Source organism: Sinohyriopsis cumingii, chromosome 15, assembly GCF_028554795.1.
Source record: "Sinohyriopsis cumingii isolate HCF-2022 chromosome 15, ASM2855479v2, whole genome shotgun sequence".
Taxonomy (NCBI): domain Eukaryota; kingdom Metazoa; phylum Mollusca; class Bivalvia; order Unionida; family Unionidae; genus Sinohyriopsis; species Sinohyriopsis cumingii.
In genome coordinates this window covers 137797007-137824649 of record NC_142975.1, presented here as the reverse complement: position 1 = coordinate 137824649, position 27643 = coordinate 137797007, and the positions used below count along the sequence as shown (strand labels likewise).

Below are 27643 nucleotides of genomic sequence, written 5' to 3'. Positions count from 1 at the left end.
AATCAATATGCTTCTTTGTTACTCAATGTGCACATCATACAAAAACTTGTGAAGCTACAAGATGGGGAACTGATGCATAATGAGCCTGCCCCAAAGTGGTTTTCTAATGAGCCTGATCTAGGATGTGGACAGATATACAGACAGACGTACAAATGTACATGGACATAGATGCACAAGTGATCACTATCTTGAGACTGAGCCAGACTGAGCATTACTGTAAAATTGTATCACATATTTGAGGTAGCCTTGTACTGAAGTACATTGTAACCAAGACTATATTGTAAGTATGATGTATCCAGGACTGTGTTATAAGGAGTATGCTGCATAAAAGATTAAGTTATAATAAGTATATTTGGTTATGTTATAATGAGTATGCTGCATATAAGATTAAGTTATAATGAGTACGTTTTATGCAAGGTACTGTTATAAGAAGTATGCTGTATACAAGATAAAATTATAATGAATATGTTTTATGCAAGGTTATGTTATAATGAGTATGCTGTATACAAGATTAAGTTATAATGAGCATGTTTTACGCAAGGTTATGTTATAATGAGTACGCTGTATACAAGATTAAGTTATAATGAGCATGTTTTACGCAAGGTTATGTTACTAAAAGGTTGTATACAAAAGCATTCTGATAAGGTATGTTTTATGCGAAATCACACATTATAAGCAATAATAAAAAATAAGTAAAATAAGCAATAACAAAAAGGAAATAAAATAAGCAATAGCAAAATAAATTAAGACACTGATTTAAAAAATAAAATTCATTCTTTGTAAATAGTTGCATAAAAGTATATAGTGGTTCCTTGCTTAAGATGCCACACTATAATGTAGTCCCTTTAATACATTGGGTACAGTCAAAGATCCATTACATTACATAATAATAATATGTCTAATCTAACTCAGTATAAGGCAACCTCATCTACAACATATTATACAGTATAATGTGGCCCTATTAATAAAGTGGCTACAGTCACAGACCTCATTATATTACATTAAGCCAAGATGGCTACCGAAGTGGATATACTTGAAATTGAACTACACCTACCATATCTGAACTTCAGTTGATACCAACTCAAACACATTATGCAAGTTTCATTCAAAAGTTTATGGATATGTGCTAGTCATAAATAAGGATCTGATATACTTTTGCTATCACTGCTATGAACAAGCTGAAAATATCAGAATCATGGAAACATATTTAAATACCAGCCTTGTAGGTTCCTTACTCAACACACTCAGCTCAACCTTTTCTGCATCATTCTCTGGCTTTAGTATGTCTGATATACCTGAAGATCAGAGCCACACAGATAATCCCATGCAGGAAAGTCATGTTCAGAATAAAAATGAAAACAATGGTGCAGATGATGATTTGGAATTATCCATTATGGCTGACACTCCAGAATTCTTGAGGGTCAAACATAATAAATACAGTATCACTGTGAATATAGATCCACAAAAGTTTGAGTTTGTAAAACAAATATTGGATTCAGAACCTTGCATGACTTCATGCAGTTCAAGTGTACAAAATGGTATTATCTACAGAACAAAAGAGAAAAACACTGTGACAGCTACATTGTATAAAACAACATGTGTCTTACATATACAGGGGCTGAACAGTCTCACATGGTTAGATCATATTATCTGTAAATGTAAACAGGATGAGAATACCCATGCTAAAGGCATTTATATGCTGACATCTACACCAGTAACTAGATGTAGTACCAAACATGAAACAGTTCCTAAAGTCTTTGACCTAAATGACTCAGGCAATAAAATTAACACCCTTCCAGAGTGTCAGGCAATTACACGCTCCATAAATCATGACCACAGCAGTGATGGCTTAAGCCTTAATGATTTCTCCATGTGTGTACATAAAAAAACAATTAGGAAATTGGAGACCCAAATCGAAGAATTAAAACTACAGTTACATGCTATTAAATCAGCACAGGGAAGGGTTAATGAGCAAGTAACCTCATGTGAAATAGCAATTCAGACAGACTCCCAAATATCAACAGTATCAGATGCTCAGACACAGACAATCCCAGTACCAGCCAAAAGAAAATGTAAAATGACCATGCAAATAAAAACTGATGCCCAAAGTAATCCTGCATTGCAGACAACAGTATCCCCCTCTCAGTCATGTGACACACCTGCAACAGCAATAAGTGTGCATCCATGGCCCGCAGTTCAAACAAGTCTGTTACCTTCACCAACAACTGCATTTCCCAGTGCTCAAACAAATGTGTCAGAATCAACAACAGTAGTTCACACAACTGAAACACCAATTTCAGCACCCCTTCCTCCAAGATATGTGTCTGAAATACAATCCAGAGTCCAACACACGACATCACAAGCCAGAAAAGATAGGACTCTAATAATTGGCTCCTCAATTTTGAAAAGTATAATACCAAGGAGACTTTTTAAAACAGATGTACAGACTTTAAGAGGTGCAAAAATCAACAACATCACTGACAGAATAATGAACAGTGACCTAACCAAATACAAACAAATTATTATTTTAGTAGGTGGAAATGATGCCTGTGAGGGAAGGTCACTAAATCAACTCAAAACAGATTTTGAAAGTTTATTGTACGCTGCTAGATATTGCAGCCCAAATACATGTAAATTAATGATATCGGGACTACCTCCTCGTGTGGACAAATGATCTGATAATTGACTTATGTGAAGATTTCAACCTACAGTACATTCCACAATACAAATCTTTCTTCATTCAGAATCAGGATGTCAACCTTAGTCTCTACCACAGAGACAAAATTCATCTAAGCAGAAAAGGAACCTCTCAGCTACTGAGAAATATTAACATGTATGCCCCTATTTTCAAGCACTTTAATGAAGAGTGTTGTCTTAACTGTGGAGAAACTGGGCACTTGACACAGGTATGCCATCATGGCAAACAGATCGAGTGTTTTAGGTGCCATAAATATGGACACAAACAAAGACTTTGTCCATCAATGTATACATATTAGGAAGCTGGCAAAGAGGAGAATGCCAATGCTTCATTTACAAAAAAACTAAATGTACCCAGTGGGACTCTTGACTCTAACTATTCAATGGACACTATTGTAGATGCAAATGTAAATGGATTTTCAGGGTTTGTATGTGACTTTGAAGATGCTAATATATATGAACATTTAAATATAGAAATAGGATGTCAGAATGATAAAAGCAGTATGGAGACAATCTCAGTGAGTACCCCATTGCATGATGACATACATGTAATTGATATGAAACTAAATACAAAAGGTTTTAACATAGGTCACTTAAATGTACAAGGTATAGTGGGAAAGATAGACCAGATTAAGTTAATGTTGTCTTCCATGGAAAATAATATACATGTTTTAGGACTCACTGAAACCAAATTAAATGCTAACCACAATGATGATCTATTTCACTGTCAAGGCTACAATAAACCATTTCGTAGGGACAGAGAGACAGCGGGGGGGGTCTTGTTGTATACATTAGGGAAGACGTAAATGTAAAAAGGCGACTTGACTTGGAGTCACATGAAATTGAGAGTATCTGGGTGGAAATTTTTCAAAATAATGCAAAATCTTTCCTAGCTGGTTTCATTTATAGACCACCTTCCTCCAAAGCATTTTGGAATGATAACTTTTTGAAACAAATAGAAAGTGTTCTAGCACAGGAGAAAGAAACATATATACTCGGAGATATAAATAAGGACCCTCTCAATACTCAAATAAGGAACAACTGGATGGAATTTATTGAATCATTAGGCCTAGACCAGCTGGTAAATGAGCCTACAAGGGTAACAGAAAAATCAAGCACTCTTATTGATCACATTTATACTAATCTACCAGACAATGTGGCTTGTGTTAATGTACCAAATGTTGGTCTTAGTGACCACTATCCTACTTTTTTGACAAGAAAGGTTAAATGCAAGAAAAATAAGAAAAATACACATAAAACGATCACTTACAGATCGTTCAAAACTTTTAATGAAGAACAATTTCTCAATGACCTATATAAAGTTCCATGAAGTATGATCCAAAATTTGGATGACATAGATGAAGCCATGAGGGTGTGGACTGACTTATTTATGGATGTAGTATCTAAGCATGCACCACTGAAAGTACATCGAGTAAAGACTGATTTTCAACCTAATTGGCTTACTACTGAAATCCTAGATGCTATGAAAACACGAGACAAATTCAAGGCTATGGAAAACCATGCACAATATAAAGTATGGAGAAATAAAATAACAAGTATGATCAAAAAAGCTAAAAAAACTTACTATCAATCATTACTTGAAAACAAAAAGAGCAACACAAACTCCATTTGGAAAGTCTTCAATGAACTCACTGGAGGAACGCACAAAAAACAGACAAATAAAATTCACTCACTTCTGGTAAATGACACCATAGTCACTGATGAAACTGACATTGCAAATGTTTTCAATGATTTTTTCATCAACATTACCACAAAGTTAAAAGAGCCAGTGATAGAAAACAACTTTAATGAACTGAAAAAGTTCTGCAGCAGTAAAATCTCAAAGGAGGTATGTTTCTCTATCCCACCAGTGTCAAAAAACTTTGTTAAAAAATGTCTCAGTGAACTTGATACCAAGAAAGCTACAGGACTTGATCAGATTGGTCCACGACTCATTAAATCTTCTGCCTTTGCTATTGTAGATAGCATAACATTCATAATTAATTTAAGTATTGCAACCTCATCTGTCCCCAAAATATGGAAAACTGCAAAAGTAACTCCTATTCACAAATCTGTTTCTAAGGATGATGCTGATAACTACCGACCAATTTCAATACTATCAAACTTGTCAAAATTGATTGAAAAACATGTCCATGACTCATTCATGTCATATTTAACCAAACACTTGCTGTTACACCCTAATCAATCAGGCTTTAGACAGAACCATTCCTGTGAGACTGCCTTGATCTCCCTAACTGATAAATGGCTTCAAGCACTTGACCAAGGTAGAATAATAGGAACTGTATTTGTAGATTTCAGGAAAGCTTTTGACATGGTGGATCATGAAATCCTTTTGAAGAAACTGAAAATCTACCAGTGTGATGAAAGAACAATTAGATGGTTTACTTCATACTTAAATGAGAGAACACAACATGTTTACATAAATAATGTTCCGTCTGAACCTGAAACAATTAGATATGGAGTACCACAAGGCTCAATTCTAGGTCCACTACTATTCATTTTATTTATTAATGACCTACCACTTTTACTAAGAGACTCAATATCATCTACAGATCTCTATGCAGATGACACAACATTGTCAGACATCCAAAACACAAAGCATGAACTCGAAATTTCTTTACAGAATGCACTAAACAAACTGGAAAACTGGTGCACATGTAATGGCATGGTGGTAAATACTGGTAAAACTAAAATATTACTTATCTCAACACGGCAAAGAAGGACAAATCTTGATAGTGATGAACTATGTCTGACATGGAAGGATACAAATCTGCAAATAGTCTGTCATGATAGGCTACTTGGTGTTCTGGTAGATAATAACCTATCATGGACTGAACATATCAAACATACCAGTAAAAAAGTCAATTCAAGTTTATGGCTTCTCAGTAGGATAAGACATTTTCTCCCTGAAAGGCACAGGAAACTATTTTATAACAGTTACATACAACCCTATTTGGACTACTGTAGTACAGTATGGGGTAATTCAAATGATAAAAACATAGCAAAGCTGGCACATCTTCAAAAAAGAGCATTTGGGCTAATATCAATCCAGAAAGAAAGCAAGGAAAGTTTAGCTGGTAGGTTAAAAATATTACCTATTAAAGACCGAATCTGTTTGAGAAAAGCCAAATTAATGTACAGGATATCTCAGAATAGTGCTCCTGAATATTTACAATCACTATTCCAGTATAGGCTACCTGGTAATACTCCCCACCTGCGATCCATGTCTACCAAACAGTATAAAATTCCCAAACCAAATAAGGAGTTATTTAAAAAAAGTTTCCAATACTCTGGAACTCTGCTCTGGAATAGTATTCCAGCTGAGATTAGAAATGCCCACTCTATTTCCTTCTTCCAAACCCAATATATTCAGTGGCTTCAGAGATGCAGCTTAAATAAATAAATTCCTTTGTATGAGGGCCTCAAGGTAGATTAGTTTTTAGCTAATTGTGTTACCCTCTTTAAATAAGGTCATTATTATTATTATTACATAATAGCAATACTTTGTGTAATGTAGCTCAGTATAAGGCAACCACATCTACAACATTATAGACACCCCTAGGGTTCCCATTGACAATAGCTTAGTGAGAAAACGCTGAATGTGCTTTCACATGGTTTGCTTATACTGTGTTTAATTGCAACTACCTTGCAAGAAGCAGGTAAAGCATGAATAACTGGCACTTAAAACAAAACCCAAAGCTTCAATGCATTTACAAAAAAAAACATACAACACAGGAAAAATTAAGTAGAAATATGTCTATTGACTACAGATGCTCCTACCAATATGATGGTAGCAGATGGTAAAGTCAAATTGGGACCATAACTCCAAAAATCTGAAAAAATTTATAATCAAACTTGACCAATGTTTTATTACTATAAATCATAATATTCAATTTGATTTCAATCCATGAAAGCCTCAAAAAAAAGTTACTGATTGGAAACTGTACAGCAAACTTCCAAGTCAAATAGGAGGCCATAACTCTGTAAAATGTTGGCAGCAAAAGTATAAATCAAAATTAACGTAGGCTTTTTTTGTGAAATTTTGTACCAAATTTGTTGTTAATCCATGAAGTTCTTCAAAAGTATTGTATTCGGGAAATTTTTTGGAATGGTTAAGTTCAAAGTCAAAATGTCTTGTTAATGTAGAACCTTTTTTATCCATTAAGTCCTTCAAAAGTTACTAAGCAGAAACAAAATTTGTGATGGACATGGCAGGATATAAAAAGACAGCCATCAGGCAATAGCATGGATATATATGGCAAATAATTATGGTAAGGATTTTTAAAAATGTGTTCAAAGGACTTAACGGGAAATTTCCCTGAATATTCTCACCCTAAATTACTCCTACTAAGTTTCCTGAATGCAGTCAAGTAATGGAGATGCAATCTTCAACAAAAGATCCAATGCAAATGTAGTGTGAAATTTAAGTGGCAGTGAATTAGCATTCTTTAAGGTTTTTAATTATAGGTGCATGAACAGTTTGGCCTTTGATAACCCGAGTTTTTACTGCTTAAAGTAAGTTTATTTTTACATAGGCAAGTAAATGTATGCCTACGCACTAAACATTATGAAATATGCAGTGATTTTCAAAGACAAATTTTGTCATATAAAAGAATTACATTAATCTTGCAAGAGTATGTTATGCATTTTTACTCATCAAAGATGACTGATTGAACATGGGAATGGAGTGAAAAAAATTTGGCAAATAAAAATCTTCAATTTATTTGGGTATGTAAACATTCAAAACATTTTTGAAGGACTAACAATAATGGAGATATGAATTTATGCAATAGCAAATCAGGGTCCATCAAGTTTATCTGATATCCAGTCCTGATGTACAATGAATCATGGCTGGCCATGCAAGGTCTCTTGTTCCCACTAGGTTCTCCCATTATTGCCCATACAATGCCAAAACCTGCACCCTTGTGAGTGCTGTGTATATAAATGCACCCTAAGGACACTACATACCAACATCTGTACCCTTATGACTAGTATGTATAACACAATACCAACATCTGTACCCTTAGGAGTAGTATGTACAACACAATATCAACATCAGTACACTTATGACTAGTATGTATAACACAATACCAACATCTATACCCTTATGACTAGTATGTATAACTCAATACCAACATCGGTACCCTTATGAGTAGTATGTATAACACAATACCAACATCTGTACCCTTATGAGCACCAAATACAACAATGCTGACCCTGCACTGCATGAGCACCATGTATAACTCAATGCTGACATCTGCACCTTATAAGCACTGTTGTTAGACACTGTTGTGCAAGTGGTGATTCATAAATAATGTTTCAAGTTTAAAACTTGAACAAAAATATATAAATATGAAACTACCAATGTGCAAATGCTTGAAAATCTGTAAACATGTAATGCTGATAAGCAAAATGAGTACTCAAATACTTGACAAAATCTGTAAACATGTAATGCTGATAAGCAAAATGAGTACTCAAATACTTGACAAAATCTGGCATATCTTTGTACTTGACAAAAAGAGGATATACCTTTCCAGTGACAATTTGGAAATATGTTACTTAACATTTTATGCTCACATACCCATGTATGGACTGAGAAAAGATCTAAGTCATCCGTAAAGGTGAGTTGTTACTGGGCCACCCTAGGCCCCTTCATGGACCCATGGACATGGCTGCATTAGCCAAACAGGACAATGATAATGATGATGACACACTGTGGTTAATGGAATACAGCACTTTGATTGGTAAACCCCAAAAGATACAATGTCAAAATTTCTTTAATAGTGATTTTTAAAAAAAACCTAATATGCAGTGTTTAGTAGGAATATACTAAATATAAAGGCAAAATCTGCACCTCTTGTTGACAGAAAATGTACAAATATCTGACATTTGAAATTTGCTGATTTCCAGAATCAAGTTCTAAGACTAGATGACCAAAGATAGTGCCAAGGGCGATTGCAATTCTGAGAACTTGAGGCCATGTCAAATCTGCTACTTTGAGTATTCAGTCCTAAATTGTGTACCCACTACAGCCCTAATGCACTACCAAACAATGATGTCTGAGGAAAACTTCATATAATGACAAACTGCAATGATACACCCCAAGTCTGGTTATTTACTCATTTAACAGACCCTGTTTACAAATATGTCAGAAAAATATCATATATTTTAGACAGCGGCCTTGCAGATGGCCCTTAAGGGGATCCATGTTGGGCAATGGTCAAACTGGCTCTACAGCAATTTCAATTAACTTTTTTACCGTGGGAGTTGCATATATGAGAAAGTCTGACAAATTGCATACTTCCTCTACTATCACACTGCATAAAGCTAAAAAAAAACCATGAAAACCAAGTACATGAAGATGGTAAAACATGAAAACCAAGTACATGAAGATGGTAAAACATGAAAACCAAGTACATGAAGATGGTGAAACATGAAAACCAAATACATGAAGATGGTAAAACATGAAAACCAAGTACATGAAGATGGTAAAACATGAAAACCAAATACAAGATGGTAAAACATGAAAGCCAAGTACATTAAGATGGTAAAACATGAAAACCAAGTACATGAAGATGGCAAAACATGAAAACCAAATACATGAATATGGTAAAACATGAAAACCAAGTACATGAAGATGGTAAAACATGAAAACCAAGTACATGAAGATGGTAAAACATGAAAACCAAGTACATGAAGATGGTATGGATTGCAAGCAACCAAATATACAACTGTGCTGGATTGACATACACCTCATATACAACTATGCTGGATTGATTTATAGCTCAGATGAAGAGGGGAAATGTTTACATAAAATAGAATCAGTGCGAAATGCATGCATATTGAGATAGGCTTGTGTTACTTTACAATGCAAGAATTATACATGCCTCCCACCCACCCATCACCTCCCATCCCTACTGGCTCTAATAGCCCCCTGTTTGAATGTAACGGACCTGCCGTAGATGCTGGCCTTTTGGCCTGGAATGCAGTTCGATACATTTGGCTAATCTGGCTGTTGCGGGGAATGGTGTTATATTTCTCCTGCTCTCTCACATAGTTGGCTGTATGAGTCATATCATAATCTGTAAAAATACACACAGGCACAAAATAGAAAACATAAGAAAATGAAATCATACCACCTAGCAAAAAGAAAAGAAACTACTAAGATGGAACTAATGCAGACTATCTCTTCTTAAAAGAGCATTAAAACATTTTCAAATATTATCTTACAGCTTTAACTGTGCAAGACATGAATGGTAATCATGTTTAACATGAACTAGTAATCAGGTAAGACATGACGGACATGAACTGGTAGTAATCATATCCGTCATGGAAAGTAATCATGTTCAGCATGAACTAGTAATCATGTTAGACATGAAGCTTTACCGATAGGTTTTGCTATTTTTTAAATAATTTTTTCATTTCTTTCCAATGAAAATCAGAATGATATGAAAAAGTTATGGCTAACATAAAGATGAAAACTTCAAGCTATGATGGGTCTGCAAGAATTCCATTTTTGTCTGCAAGAATTCCATTTTTCTTTCCATTATAATTCATTCATCATGCCGCAATGTTTTTTGCTCAGGCAAAAGATAGGGACAGAAAAACATATACACGTTGGTCATTATAAATAACTACATGCAACTGCAAGTACACATAACAACAAACAGGGCCGAAAATACAACACTAATTGCTACAAATATTTCAGCATCATAACCTTTTCAAGTTGACATATCGGCAACAAACAAATTTTGCTAATAACTTGACTGTCATGTCATAATTTTAATGCAAAATATTTTGGTAATGTAGTTTCCATGTAAGCTTTATTAACACTTATGTGCTCATTTACAATTGGACAGATATACTTAACTGGGCCACTATTTGTGTAATTTGTAGTTTTATACTTTTTACACACATAGACCGCAGTGCTTGTGGAGAATCAGCTTCAGCATACCCCCATTGTAAAATCAGAAAACTATTTACACTTAATTTCCTTTTTTTGTGGACTTAAACCTGAGCAGACACTTCTTATCTTGGCCCAATATTTCACAATAAATAAATTTTGGCCCAATATTTCCCCGATATAATAAATTCTGGCCCAATATTTTTTCACGTGGGTTTAAAAACAGGTTTGTTTCTAAAGTGATAAGTGAAAAGACATGAAGCAACATTCTCTAGCCAGGAAGTAATGTATCTTTTATGAACATAGTTTTACTTTATAGGTGGACAAGTTCATGTCGTTATATTTTCACAAATTAATTATTCTGGAAAATTCTACATGCTTAATTTTCTTCATTTTTGCACTTGGTGGCACAAATTATTCCTAAATTTTCACATGGTTAATCTTTGCAAATTTTACTTGAATGCAAGAAGTTGCAAAAGTGAAACCACATAAAAATTTCCTCATAATGCAGTATTACTGAGAAAAATAAAAATCTTGTTTTAAAGCTGCATTTCTTCCCAAAACCTATTATAACCATATAAGACTTGCCACCAAATTTTACCTACATGGTCCAGTTTTAACTTTCAGGAATTCACTATGCTGTAGTCTAAAAATAGTATAATTTATACGCACTGACATGGGAATTGTAATAATGAGACTGGTTTTCCTTAAATTGTAAAATTGCACTGTGTTCAGAAGATTGGACTGATTTTTTTTTATTGGATGTACTACATGTTTATATGTACATCAGGTTTTTCCAAAATCCTCTGCCTGTTTTAGGTCCCTGCTCAAATTCCCCCTATTCTTCTTTATTCCAGTGTACTGTCATTCAAAATATCTTCCGAAAGGAAAAACAACAAAATCATGTCATGCAATTATCTCACGCATTTATTTTCTGTGAATGAATGCAGCTTTAATTGCTTTTAAAATTTTAAATATCTTTTCTTTTTTCCACCACTGGAAAGTGGACAAAACCACCTTTTCCAATTTTTAAACCACCAAACAGGTAAAACTGATATTTATATAAAGGTATTGTGTTTTTCTGTCCCATACTGAAAGAGTACCTGCATCTTTATGTTAGCTGATCATGCAATATTTTATTGGATACACCTAATGCACATAGTAAAGGTAGAAATAGGTATTAAAGATGATACATGCTAATAAATGATTTCTCAAATAACTAGTACTGCATCTCTTTCCTGCCTCCTCTGGTCACAGATCTGCAGTAGCACTGTACATTGACTGCTATTCACTCAACAAGTTGTGTTGTCAGCCTAATTTGAGACTTGAAATTAAGCAAAACACAGGACAGCCGTGATTTTTCCTCCAATACCAAAGAACTAGAGCAGAAGGGAATGTATGAAGTAAAACTTAAAATATTTAGATATAAACATGACTTTAAACATATGACACCAATTGCTGTATATAACACACCTTCTAATGATGACGCATACAAATACCCTGTTTCATCTCTTAATCTTGAATAGCTTAGAAGGGAAAGTGTGATGGAAAAAGTTAAAACACTGAAGACAGGCCTGCCAAAGTGTTATGTGATGCACCTTTTAATTATAAAGTTTAATTGAACAATATTTCTTTCCTTATTTACAATGCCTTCAAAACTACAGAATGGAAATGCAAAGTGTGACAGCTATATTAAATACTATATCCATCACTTTTTGCAATAAGGCAGGAGACAATTGAGTTGTTGAGCTGAAATCAAATGGAATGGGTCTGGCAACAAGGGGCTGTAACTCTGTTAAATAAAGATGTACGATACTGGTTATCAACATCTGGGAAGATCCTAATACAGCTGTATACTATGATCCAATCAATATCAAGTTGTCTAACAAGGGCCAATCAATATCAAGATGCTGACCAAAGTCCAAACAATATCAAACTGTTGACCCATGTCCAATACTAATCAATATCAAGCTGTCTATCATGGTCCAATCCCAATCAGTATCAAGCCATCTACCAAGGTCCAATCAATATCAACTTGTATACCTTGGTCCAATCAATGCCAAGCTGTCTGCAATGATCCAATCAATATCTATCCACTGACCAAAGTCCAATTAATATCAAGCCTTCTACCAAGGTCCAATTAATATCAAGCCTTCTACCATGATCCAATCAATATTAAGCCATCTACCAAGATCCCATCAATATCACACTATCTACCAAGGTTCTATTAATATCAAGCTGTCTACCAAGGCTCTATTAATGTCAAGCTGTCCATTAAGATCCAATCAATATCAAGCTGTCTACCATGGTCCAATCAACATCTTGCTGTTGACCAAGGTCAGATCATAATCAAACTGTTAGACAAGGTCCAATTATAATATCAACATCCAATCAGTACCATGCAGTCTATCAAGGTCCTATTAACATCAAGATGTCTACCAAATTTGGTTGAAATCCAATCTTAAATGAAGGAAGAGTTGTGCTGCAATGAAAGTGGATGAGACTATGAATCAGGGGCTATAACTCTACTAAAGATGACATAGAAGACCTAAAAGCTAACCCAGCCAAGGTCTCATCATTGTCAAGGTACATACAAAATCAAGATGAAATCCAACAATAATGAACTTATTACAGTGTGGAAATGACACTGGCTTGGTCTGACAATCTGAACTATAACTGTTAAAATGATAATATAAAGAAAGCTGACAATCAAACTCAAATTTCTCATAATGTTTAGCTGGATAGCAAGTATGGTTCAAATCCAATAGTAAATATGGGGACTTATTTTACAGAAATGAAAGAGTAATGGACAGACAGAAAGCAGGAAGGATGGATGAATGCCAACAGCCCCAATTTATCCCCATTTTCTATGAAAATCAGGAAACAATAAAATAGTCACGACTACTGAAAATCAGCGATTGATTGTGAAAATCAATACAGGGACTAGGAAAAGCATTGAACATAATTCATAATTCTACATAAACAATACTTGTACAGATTTGCAAGACTTTGGCATGGAAGAGAATATTCTGCTGGCACAGTATTACATAGCAGTTTACATCCACGATGCAAAATTTCATGCAACTAATCTTAATTCATAGTGTTCTTATTTCATGATGTTCTCAAATTTTATTATTTATTTGGTCTTATAATAATAATATAAGAAATTTTTAAGTACAAGTTATTTTCATAAAAGACAGCACTGATCATGATTATTTCAAAACTACCTCCCCCAAATAATAACTTGCAAGTATATATTCACCTAAATACATGGCCATTTTAAGAAGTGGGTGGCTAGCAGACTAAAAGGGTCACATGTCAATATAACAAATGTTACTGAAAAGGAGGCTATGGTCCAATTTAAATACATTATACAACTTCCTGGAACAGCTAAATCATACAAAACTGCCTGAGAATTTCATCAATTATGTACCATCAATTAAATACAAGAGTTTAGTCCAAATTACATAAAAGCATTGGAATGAAAACTGGAAGATGGTACATAAGCTATCTATGACAGAGTACAGTGAAATATATGTTTCTTGCAAGATGGTGCAATGAAAGCCAAGCGATTTTCTAGGAAGATAATTTCTCTGTTCATTTCATCCTTTCTTCCCATTATCCCAACCCACTGTTAAGGCAAAAGACCTTGAACCTTGGCTAAATACAATATTAATACATGATTCTTTGTGGACAAAGAATGGAACTTTTTTATTTTTTGAAACTGCAGTACAGCTGATCCAATATTGTTATCAACTAATGAGGGCAGGCCTTTATAATATCATGACTGTATTACAGTATTCCAATAGAGAGAAAAAATATGACATGGAACCAGTCCACTTATTGGGGTCTCACCTTAAGTTTGATTCTAACTTAACCATATCTATCCAATAATAAGCCCACCCTGCTTTTTTATATGATGTTGGCAAATGTATGTTAAAGATATCTTTGCATCATCATAAGACCATTCCCCCCAACTTTAAAAACTTTATTAGAATGCCCCCCCCCCGGGCTTGTCATAGGATAAATACAGTAACTTCAAAAGATACTAGGGTTTTGAAATCTGATGCCATTCAAGCTTTGGAAACGATTCTTGTGCATGATTAGACAAAGAGCAGTGTCAAACACATGTCGGCCAATTATACAGAATTTAACTAAGCATAAAGATGAGCATAGCCTCATTAGTTTTCTAAACATTCAACAGCAGCCAAAAACACAAAATCTTAAGTTCTCTCCAGATCGACTTATCAAACACAAACCTCCACTAGCTATGGTGTCCTCCGAGCTTGCTGGTGTGCTGTTCATCGTACCATATCCACTTGAGCATTGGAGTGAGAAGCAACTGTTTTGACTATCAGTGTCATACGTGGACTGTAATGCTGCAGTGCTAGCTTCCAATTCTCTAATAGCAGCAGCAAGTTCCATGGAATTTTGTCTTATCTGTCATTAAAAATATAAGAAGAGCACTATTATTTTTCTGACGCTTTGATGTCGATTTAACCGTATTTCAGCGCTACCATCAATGCTGTACAATTTTGTGGAAACTTAAGGTCTTTTAATTTACGTAGTTCCCACATTTTAAATTATCAGCAAAATATTAGCATAACACTAAAAAAAACTTAATGTCATTTTACCACAACCAATTCCTGCCTTGTGTGTTTCACTAGTACAACATGTTTATTCATAGTCCCTCCTCAATGCATACCTCTAAAATGGAACCAAAGTTTTTCGTCAAAATATTTTACATATTTAACTTTACCTGTCTCATTGCCATGCATGAAAAAAGAAAACAAACAAAAAACAAAATAAGTTTTATATCATATGGACAACAGCAGACACTATGCTAGTTTCACTTATGTACTGCTCTCCCATTAGCAAACTTGCATATAGTTATGAAAAAATTATTAAAAAACACACCCTCAGCTGATGGAAAAGCATATAAAATGTTTAAGTATTAAACTGTAGGACAGTATCCTTAAAAACAGTGCGGAATAGAAAGAAATACTTAAAAATGATTAAACTGCAAATTACAGTACGTCAACCATTTCTAACTGTTCGGCGCATGAATTAACTTGTTTACGATACTGTTATCCAATCCACCACACGACAAATCAGTTAGTTTTATCAACTTGTAATTGTATTTTATCAGAATTAGAAAAACAACCTGTTGCTAATGTAAACCTGCATAATACATACCATATGTAACTTAATACCTGTTGCTTATGTAAACCTGCATAATACATACCATTATGTAACTTAATACCTGTTGCTTATGTAAACCTGCATAATACATACCATATGTAACTTAATACCTGCTCTGTGTACTAAAAATTCTTACTGCAAATTTCATAAGGCTGAAGTTTGGTTTGGTTTTATAAGTTTAATGCCGTTTTCAGCACATGATAGCAATACCCAGCTGCCAGAATTTAGTGGCAAAGAACCCGCAAAAAAGCTGTGAAGAACCACTAACCCATGAGAAGCTACTAGTAAGCTTTTTCAAACACAGACAAAGGTATTGTCAGTGATCTGTGATGGCGTGCACCTTAGACACCTTGGCAATCAGGGGTCACAAAGGTTAAAGTTCATCATAATGAATACCCCCTAAACATACATAATAGAAGAGTTAGCTCCCTAGCCTAAAGGCAGATGCTGTATGATGAACTTGTATCAAAGCAACAATGACAATCAAAGTGAGATGAGGTCTCATTAATATGACTCCAGTAATAAATCTTTTTAAATCCAGTAAGTGGTCACAACTTCAAAATGAAGCAGGCTGAAAACTGATATCAGCTACAGCTTTGATCAATATCAAGCTGCATTCCAAATTTGATTGAAATCCAATTAAATTAATTGATACTGTACTTAAATATCAGAGAATGAGTCCAGCAGGGGCGACAACTCTGCCAAATAATGATGCATAATTCTGATTAACCTAGCCAATGTACTATCTGGATCAAGCTGTCCATCAAGTTTGGCTCAAATCGAATTAATAAAGGAGCTGGGCAGAAATTAAACTGAGTGGGTTTGGCTTTAAGGCCACAGTTTCACTAATAGTCTCAAAATTTCTCTTTAAATTAAGATTTTACATTATCATGCTTATGATACTTCAGACTATACCAACATTTTTGTCAGTGGTCAAGTTAGTGGAATGCAAAGTCTGTTTTTAGTTTTAAAATTTAACACATGTAAACCATTTATTCTTGAAAAAAATTGGAGGAATTCCTTAAAATATGGAAAATCTCAACATTTTATCGAAGATAAGGCAAAACTGCTTAAGGAAAATTCAAGATTTGGGATCCTATTTTAATCCCTGATGCATGCTGAATGTTCTATGGAAGAAAAATCATTATTACTGACCATGCAGAAAGAAAAATATTACAATATCTCAGTTTGATGAAACATTTTTTATGTCTAGTAAATCTCACATGTTAATGATGAAAATACATAATGCTGACAATCAAACTCAGATGAAGACTCACCAATATCAAGGTGCACATAAAATTTGGTCGAAATCCAGTATAAACTAAAGGAGTGTGTGGAAAAGAAAGTGGGTGGGTCTGAAGTGCAGTATTAGTTAAGGGAATGTGTGGAAAAGGAAGTGGGTGGGTCTGAAATCCAATATAAAGTAAAGAAATGTGTGGAAAAGAAAGTGTGTGGGTCTGAAATCCAAAATAAACTAAGGGAGTGTGTGGAAAAGAAAGTGGGTGGGTCTGAAATCCAATATAAACTAAAGGAGTGTGTGGAAAAGAAAGTGGGTGGGTCTGAAATGCAATATTAGTTAAGGGAGAGTGTGGAAAAGAAATTGGGTGCATCTCAAATCCAATATGAACTAAGGGAGTGTGTACAAAAGAAAGTGGGTGGTCTGAAATGCATTATTAGCTAAGGGAATGTGTGGAAAATAAAGTGACTGGGTTTGACAGTCATGGGTTATAACTTTGCTAAATTATGAAGCAGAATGCTAATGAACTCAGTCAAGATCTCAAATATCTAGTTGTATACCAATGTTGGTTGAAATCCAATAATAAAAGTAAAACTGATAGAAGGATGGACAGATAGGCAGGTCAAATTTAATATCCTTCATTTTATGAAATGTTTAGAACAATGAAAATTAAGGTTAGATGAATATTGATGAGATAACTAAACCACAAATAAATTTTCACATCAAAGAAAGAGGTACCTGCTGTACAAACAAATAAAACTATTCTAATTTGCATTCAAGTTCATGCAAATGTCCTTCATAAATAAATTCTTGTTATGGCCAAGTATTATATAATGCAAAGCAGTATTCATAAGTAAATTTGAAAGAACAAAATGCTGTTGATTGATGCCACTACATATTTTAACATTTCACTGTAACCTTTTCCCTCAAAATGCATAAAGATAAGACAGTATACACATATACTGATACAATGTACAGAGTACAATCAATAGGACAGACACCATGTCACCAGCTAACAGCAGTGTACATTCCAGAGATGGAAAAAGTGGGGTCTCCTTACAAGATCAAAAGTGAGATCATTTAGAGAAAAGGTGGTCCCAATATCCATAATTGTTTCTTGCTTATTCAAGAAAATTTCAAACGCGTATCATTATCAGCCTCACCAGCTATGGGCCTTCTGTACTTGAATTTGAATTACTCAAGCTTGAGTACCCATTCCCTCCATTATTTGGGTAAAGTATTTCAGCCTAAATTTATACCTAACTGCAACTACTTTGGAAAAATATGCAACAGTGTTTTTGCTGAAAACTTCCTCTTCTCGTCTGTACATATTCTATCTGTGATCATCAAACACATCTTCTCAATCGTGCCCATCCTAAATCAAAATCATACAGATATTTCTGTCAGCCAAAGGAATTTATTTTATTGTGTTTCTTTGGCAATGGGCACATTCTGTTCAGTAAGCCTGCTTTAGTTCAGTGTGTGTGTGAGTGTGTGTGTGTGTGTGTGTGTGTGTGTGTGTGTGAGTGTGTGTGTGTGTGATTTAGATTTTTTAATGTAGCTTTAAAAAAAATTCAGTCATATCGCTATGATATGTCTGTAGTATGACAGTTTATACTTAAGTCAAGCACTGGGGCATCATGACACCGACATGTAGCATCATGTCCCACCCAGTCACATTATCCTGACACCAGGCCGACCAGTCCTAACACTAACCTCTTAATGCTGGACGCCAAGTGAGGCAGCTGTTAGTACCATTTTTGTTAGTCTTTGGTATGACTCGGCCCGGGTTCGAGCCCACGACCTCTCGCATCCGAGGCGGACGCTCTAATCACTAGGCCACCAAAGTGGTCTGTTCAGTGTGAAATCAACTGTAATGATTTTAATCATTATTTTCTGGGGCCTTTTTTTACATACCTTATGGCACCATAAAGGTACCATCTTTATTTGCTTATGGGTCGAGTCCAACTGTAAGCTGCACAGACCCAGATCTGCCATTGCATAATGCACTGGCAGATCTGGGTCTGTGTGGTTTGACAACAAAAACCCTATCTGCAGTTGCGTCATGATACAGCAGATCAGAATCTTTATTGTTTTCAGTTTGATTTGACTTATAAGCAACTATATACAGTAACTCTCTTGCACCAATAATGAAAATTAAGTTAACACTGTGACTGTATCTCACTACTGCAGGCTGGGATAAACTTCACATTGATATATGCATAGTTAAAGCTTACAAATTCAATATTCGGTGCTTTATTGTTTCTTTATAAAATATAAAATGATAAACAGCAAGGTTTTTGCTAACTTGAACATCATGCAGTGATTGCCAAGTTAGTGTGAAATAAATGGATATCACTCTATTTTGGGTTTCAGAACTGATGATTAGTAATAGTTGTCTTGGCTGTGTTCAGCATATGGCGTATATATATTTAGGTACCTGGAAAACATTTTTCTTCACAATAACTTTTGTGATAAAACTTTCTTCTTAAAAACCAATCTGAAAGACTAGTTTCTGTGAATCTACCTGCAAAGCTGACAACAGTCATTTGCATTTTGGAGGAATTTCTGATGTCCTCTAATCTTTCATTGGCTTTTTAAGAAATTCATACAATGTACTAATGTGTGCAATGACATCAAAGAAATTTCTAAAAAGCTTGTTTTACCAGTGGGGTTATTCTCATCAGGTGGCGCTATGAACTGACCATATCAACTTATAATATTCAGAAGCAATGCTATGGTGATGTGTTAGGAGCATCCAAAATGTATTTACACTGAAATGAGGTATAGGCATCAAAATGTGCATGCAATGAAATGTGGTAGACACATCAAAATGTGCATGCAATGAAATGTGGTAGACACATCAAATTGTGCTTACATTGAAATGTGGTAAACACATCAAGATGTGTTTGCACTGAAATGTGGTAAACACATCAAAATGTGCTTGTATTTTCAGTGGTAGAGGCATCAAAATGTACTTGCACTGAAATGCAGTACAGCTGTCCAGATGCAATTACATACAGGAAAGGGTTAATTAATCTTGTGTAGACGTTCTGAAAATGGCTGATTGTTTTTTTCCTCTTAGAGACTTTTAATAATATGCTGGGATAAGTTGTGACAGATACATTTCTAATGTAATAAATAGTATTGCCTGTAATCAAATTAACAAATAAAAACCTGGAACACATAAAAGACTAAAAAAAATCAACTGAAAAATATTAATTCCATGACAGGGTCTAAACATCAACTATATAGTTTCAAAAGTCACAGCTAATTTGTTAAAACTGGATACATTTATAGCCAAACAATTTAATCAATTAGCCTCACTGCTTTCATGCTGATTCATGTTTTCAATGTTCCTACGTGACCCTGTCATGACTGCAAACTTTTTTAAGATAACCTCAAAAAGTAAAAAACAGCCCAAAGCCAAAACAAAAACAACATTCCTGAAGCAAAAATTCTAGTAGAAAATCATTGCTGCTGGCTTTCTGTAGTACGTATTTAATATTAAATACTGTGTTAATTCATTTGTTAACCAAATGTTGAGTATGTATGCACATCTAGCAAAATGAATTTTAAAATGCAGACATTTTGTGAAGTACGTACTTCCAGTGGCTCACTCTCACTTTCCATCTCCTAGAATCAAAAGCACACATTAGAAGTTGTCAAACAATATCCACAGCATTAAAAACCTAACCTCAACATCTGTCATTGTATTTTAATCATAAAACAATGATCACTATTGTAAAATATAAATAAAGTCAAAATTAGCTGAAATATAAATAAAGTCAAAATATGTCAAAATATATTCAGGCATGAGAGAATACTCATAAATTCAAAATCCCAAATTGTATAGATGTATCTTAGTATGACATCACAGATGTAATCAAACAGGATATACCAGTACACTGCATTCTGGGATCAAAAGATCAAAGGTTGCCTGCAGCATAGCATTTTAGCAGAGTTAATAACTGAGGACAGATATTAAATAACCGAGGACAGATATTTAATAACTGAGGACAGATATTTACAACTGTAAAAGATGATGAGCACACAATCCAATTTCGCGCTTCATATTTTTATTTTTATGTTGGGATGAAATTCTAACTGAAAATATCATCATCTTCCTACCAGGAAACTTTACTTACTTTATTATTTGCATGCTAGACAAGTCCAGCTGCAAACTGCACAGATCCAGATCTGCCAATGCATAATGCACCAGTAGATCTGGGTCTGTGCAGTTTGTTAGGAGTAATCAATAGAACAAACAATATAGACTATGAACTGCTGGTGCATTATATTATGGCAGATCTGGATCATTGCTGTTTGCAGTTTGACTTGACCAATAAACAATTCTATTTGGTATTTTATTTTATACAGCTGACCTGTAATAAACTGTCAATAATACTGATGCAAGTCCAACTTATACGATGCAATAAGCTAGGAGTCTTAGCCGTTTCTAGCAAGATTTCATTTAAAGGGATATATACTGAATGTATTTTAGGTATATAAAGCAGCAATTAAAAGAATAATCTGGGTAAGGTATACTGTCTATACTCACTTATAATTTGAGTCCAATTGAAAACAACAAAGATCCTGATCTGCCATATTATAATGCGCCTGCAGATCAGGGTCTATGTTGTTTCTTCTATTGATTACTCCTAATAAACTCCACAGACCCAGATCTGCTGATGCATTATGCGATGGCAGATTAGGGTCTGTGAAGTTTGCAGCTGGATTTGTCTTACAAGCTAGTATATAAGGTGGTACATAAACTCCTTTATATCCAAGACCAAAAACACAAGCCACTGTTGGGACAATGGACATCAGCTAACCCCTGTGATTACATCAGTGATGTCATTATGTAGTAGATCAATTGGAGACAAGACTGCCGACACATTCTAAACTACACGAATGCTGCAAGCCATTGTTCTGTGCACTGACTGCAATAAAACTTCACTGTCTGTTAGACTGGATTTTCCAAAAACACTGGAATGTTGGTGACCTGTTACAGTGCATGAATCACAAAGAATATCAAATTCTGAATTTTTCTGAAATATTTGGGTGCAGTATCATTTACGTGGGACAATATCATACCATACAGAAGACACTGTAACAGGGTTCTACTATTTAACACATGTATCAAGTCTGTACCTATTTACTACATCTAACCATGTATAAAAACAACACACGTTGCCTGCTGCCTCCATTAAGGCCAAAGTACGACAGTTTGCGTGCAAAGCATAAAGCAATATATGAAGAGAAAATAATCTGCAAAAAGAATCATGAGTCACTATCTATGTTCAGTCAATGTTTACAATAGTAAAGTGAGAGAGAGAAGGAAAAAAATGTTTGATCTAGACAAGTTACTGTTATAATGAGGTTCATGTTTCAGTGACCTAAATAAAAGTCTGATGTATAGAAAATTGTCCAGGCCCCAGTTTTACTATATTTCTCAAAAATTTATCCTCAAATTTTGATTTATATTATCCTGTTTATGTTACTTCAGTTAATATTGGAACTTTTTCAGATGCAGAGAGGAGTTATAAAAAAAAGGATGAAATTACTCTAAATGCATAAAACACTATTCATCTAAAAGTTTTATTTTTTTACACTTAACATGCAAATAGATAAGGGATTCATAAATTTTAGGAAATTCTAAATGTTTTCCAACAGAGCAACCAGGATTCTTTTTGAGAGAATTTTAAACAAAAACTTCACAGCAAATTTGATTCAAATAAGTATGTGTTGGATTTTTAATGTAGCTTTGAATATTTTTCAGTCATAGTGCTGTGATGTCTGCAGTGTGGCACTTTAAAGTGATTTCTAGCACTGGGGCATCATGGTGCAGACACCCACTCAATCATATTATCCTGACACCAGGCCACCCAGCCCTGACACTAACCTTTTATGCTGACCACCAAGCAAGGCAGCTCCTAGTACAAGTTGTATGAGATTTTGGTTTGACCGTGACCTCCCCATCCGAGGTCGATGCAAAAACCCAGATGGGTTATTTATTTACGTTTTATTAGTAACCTCCTGCATCTGAAGTGGTTGCTAACCACTTTGGCTGCCGGAGCAGTCTGATTCAAATGTAATAATAAGTGTGGAAGGCAGTGTGTTCACAAGGTTATGAACATTAAATGTTGTTAAAGGGCAATAACTCTTAAGAAATATTAACAAAACAAGCATCACTGAACTTACGCAAGATGTTGTAGGTATTAAACTTCATAGTCAATTTGGTTAAAATCTCATACCCATGGAACACAGGATATTCACAAACACTGCAAATAAACAATGCCTATACCAAGTTGTTGTTGGGGGGGAGTAAGAATTCTCAGACATACACAGATGATCCCAGGATTGATTCATAATGGAGGATTTCTCCCCATTGTCAATAAAGTAAAGGGGGAGTAGAACAAAAATGATGGGAAGGAGGAAATGGCCATAGTTCAGTATGTACAAAAAACTTCAATGTTCACCTCTCCTTTTTTCCTGCTCCACTGTAAGACCCCTATTGAAATCAAATTCATAAAAGATGTTGTCTATAGTTGTATAAGCATTAATCTGTTGATTGTTTCTGAGCTTAATCAATTCCGTATCTGTGTATGAATATTGTTCTGTACAGAAAACCCTCTTTCACAGTCTGCTGTCTGAAGGGGCACATACATAGCTAGCATAGCCAGCTGCAACAAGTTTGAAAACTGTTCTTTGTTATATAAAAAATTTCACAGCCCACATATATTGTCTTTTGGATACTTCTGCTCTAAAATAACATTTTTCACCAACATAAGCTTTGTCAAAGTCTAACTTTCTTGAATTAGTTCCTTACTATGTCAAATTTACCATTCCATAATGGTGTATTGGGATTTTAAGTCCATTAATGCCATATTCTACTTGTTCAGACTGAGGTATATTGATCAAATAAATATCTTTACTTCTTAATTTCATTTTTAGATTTTTATTTATTAGATTTATCATAACCTTTATGCTACGGCAATATGTTTTTGAAACACGTGATCCTGCAGGGCTAAATTGTGATGAGAAAAGAAATGAAAATTGCACTCTACTGTTAAACTGTATTTTAATTTGACTTGTTATTCTGTCTTTTCTAAAGAAAAAGAAATACTGATGAAATGAGGGGTTTACCAGCATGCCATTTATTTTTGTCCATCCAGCATGTCTGTCCAGTGAATATTTAACACATTTTCAGGTTCAAAATCACTCACTTGTATCTTCATTAACACTTTCCCATCTCAAGTAATCTCATATGCTTACTGTAAAAATAAATTGCCTTCATCACTTTGATCAGCTAGTATTTGCCATTTTTGGTCTTCTAGATAGCCTGTATTATAAATGCATGTCTGTAAAACTTCCTTGATGCAAGGTTCAAACTATGACAGAATGCTTGTTATGGGGCCCAAAATGCCAATCAAATTTAGTTTAACAACCATTTATGTCAAGCCGAAGAAACCAGTTTTGAAATATACACATCACATCAAGCGCTACAATATTTCTACTGGCATATGTTGCGACACGCACTTTAAATGTCCATAAACACAAAAAACTGAGTTTGAAAAAAATGGGCATTCACTCATGGACATAAAGGAACAAAATCTTGAACATGGCCAGAAACTTAATCTTGGACATAGCTAGCACAAATGTGTTAGAATCATTTCTTTATGTATATCATGTACAACCGTGTTATCTTGACTCAAATGTAAATAATGACGATGAAGCATAGAGATGAAGTATGGATGTCTCTTCAGTCAAAAATTACCCATGGTCAACGTTGAGATGAAGCTTTATAAACACTGGTTGACATTTAATACGAAATACAAAAGACTGTGCATCAACAGCGTCTATGCTACAAATGATCAAGGGTCATAACTCTACAAATGATCAAGAGTCATAATTCTACAAATGATCAAGGGTCATAACCCTACGAATGATCATGGGTCATAATTCTACAAATGATCAAGGGTCATGACCCTACAAATGATCAAGGGTCATAACTCTAAGAAATATGTGTAGATAATGCTCATCACTCAAATCACCTCATTTACATGCATGAATCTAGCTTACTACTTCTAAGTTTTACCAAAATTCAGATCAGAAATATGGCTACCAGTATCGTAACAAGCTAAGTCAATCAGATGTAAATAAATCACCTCTTTAAGATGTGTAAGAAGCTAAATCAATCAGATGTAAATAAATCACCTCTTTAAGATGTGTAAGAAGCTAAATCAATCAGATGTAAATAAATCACCTCTTTAAGATGTGTAAGAAGCTAAGCCAATCAGATGTAAATAAATCACCTCTTTAAGATGTGTAAGAAGCTAAGTCAATCAGATGTAAATAGATCACCTCTTTAAGATGTGTAACAAGCTAAGTCAATCAGATGTAAATAAATCACCTCTTTAAGATGTGTACAGCTTGCTCACCACAGAATTTCCCTAAGACCTTGAAGATATAGGCATATATTTCAAAATTAGATCAGAAATACAGCCTCTAAAGTGTAACAAGCTAAACCAAGCAAGACCACCCTAACATGTGTGAATCTTTGTCCAAAACGGAATTTATCCAAAATCTCAATGATATATTAACATGTATTCCCATTCTGATCCAAGTCGGATGATAAATATAGCATCCAGAGAAGTAACAAGCTCGGCCAATCAGACACAAGATGCTCAGATCTCGCTTATTATGTATGGGATCTTGAACATTTAAGCATAAGTTCCAAATCTGATCGAAACTGGACGCGAAACATGGCCTCCTGAGTGGTAAGAAGTGAATGTTCACCTACTGTAAACTATACAGACGTATTAGGGTCTAAAAGGATGTCAGCACAACAAGGGCTAAATGATGCTGATTAAATGAACAATTCCAAAATGTAAAAATAATCAACTGCACAAAATATTGTGTCATAGCATATAATGGCTTGGCCTTACAACCAAGAGCTAAAATATGTGCAGAATGTTGTTGTTGTAGGGTATAACGCCATTTTTCAGCACAAGATAGGCTATACATGGCAGCCAGTATTAATGGTGGAGGAAGAACCCAGGAAATCCCCGGAAAGAACCACTGACCCATGAGAAGCTACCAGCAAGTTTTGTCACATATCCACATTGGCCGAGCCTGAGACTCGAACCCATGTAGACAGAGGTGAGTGGCGAGTGGTCTAAAGTGCTCTCCGTCACGGATCACTGTGCAGAATGTACTCTTCACTGAATTTGTATAAGGGCTATTTTAAGAATCTTTACAGCAAATTTAGTCAGATCTATAAAAAAATGTGGAAGTTACAGCATTCACAAGGCTGTTCATTGGCAATGCCTTTTCTAAATGAATGAAGGGATATAACTCTGAATAAGAGCTGAGTGTGTTCATCATTGAGTTTATTCAAGTTCTTATTGTGATGGTGAATGTTAATAAGATAATCCATTCAGGGACAAAAAGATTGTAAAGACTGTCATCATGGCAGTCATACTACATATACAGTTGGTACCATTTTCATTTAGGACTAGGTGGGCATCATTAGAAGTCTACTGAAATCCTCATGTTGATATAGCCATCCATTTGGGTGGAGTAGAGCTAATGTTTTCAGGATGGTCACCATGGTGATCATAATGTGGATCAGTCTGCATCAGTTTCATTTAGGACCAATCAGGCTGCAAAGGATGAAAATCACATGGCAACATGACTTTCGATTTAAGAGCAGCAGCAATAACAAGATTTTCAAGATGATCACAATGGTGGCCATGTTTGGACATCAAATCAGCACCATATTAATTTAGGACCAGCAAGACATTTTATGTCCTCCTCTAGTGAAAATGAAATTTTCATGTTGATAACTTTTTATTTTGGAAGAGTAACAATAAAATTTTCAAAATGTCTGCTATGGTGGCCATGTTGGATATCAGACTGCCATTATTTCTATTAAAGACCAACTTGACATCGTAAGAAGTCTTTTGATAAAACGTCCTTGTCCATGTGACTGTGTTCAGGAGTAGGATAGCAAGGTTTTCTTGACTGATGCTGATGCAACCTTGTTGGACTTCAGATTGGTACCATTTTCATTTAGGATCAACTAGACATTTTAAGAAGCTGTAAGTGAAAAATCCATGTCAATGTGATCATTCATTCAAGAAGAGCAGTGTAAACAAGATTTTAAATTGGCTGCCAGATTGACCATATAAGACATCTGATCTGGCAGCATTTTCATCTAGGCCCAACTACACATCATTAGAAGTGAAAGCCCCATGCAGATATGACCATCCATTCAGGTGGTGTAGTTGAAGAAATAGCAGTGTATCCCATAGTGGTGCAAGAGTGAGAGTCAAAAATCACCTTAGTGTCAAAACGGGGGGTCAGAGTGAGTTAAAAACAAACTCTGGTATCAAAACTGGGGGTCAACTTAAAAATTTGGGGGTCTCTGAAGCGCAAATGAGGGTAAAGGGAAACACCGAAACAGGTAACCCACTTTCTTTCACATCAGTGCCATGGCCTGTTAGAGATTATCAATGTATTTTAAGCATTTAAGTCTGTTTAGGGAAAAATTTATGGCAAACCAATCATTAAACATT

General features: G+C 34.9%; 1 protein-coding gene across 8 annotated transcripts in view; it reads right to left on the bottom strand.

The window, feature by feature from the left end:
* LOC149782879 (protein MTSS 1-like) overlaps positions 1–27643 on the bottom strand; it is a 182954-nt gene that overhangs the window by 15357 nt on the left and 139954 nt on the right. For 6 of the 8 annotated variants that reach the window (XM_089934420.1, XM_089934425.1, XM_089934426.1 and 3 more), the window contains 2 exons: positions 14881–15061; positions 9672–9800 (listed from right to left, as the gene is read on the bottom strand). In XM_089934420.1, coding sequence (XP_089790546.1) covers positions 9672–9800; positions 14881–15061 — 310 coding nt within the window. Of the gene's footprint in view, positions 1–9671; positions 9801–14880; positions 15062–20666; positions 20697–27643 lie in introns of all 8 variants that reach the window. The other 2 variants (XM_089934424.1, XM_089934427.1) reach the window with 2 other exon arrangements.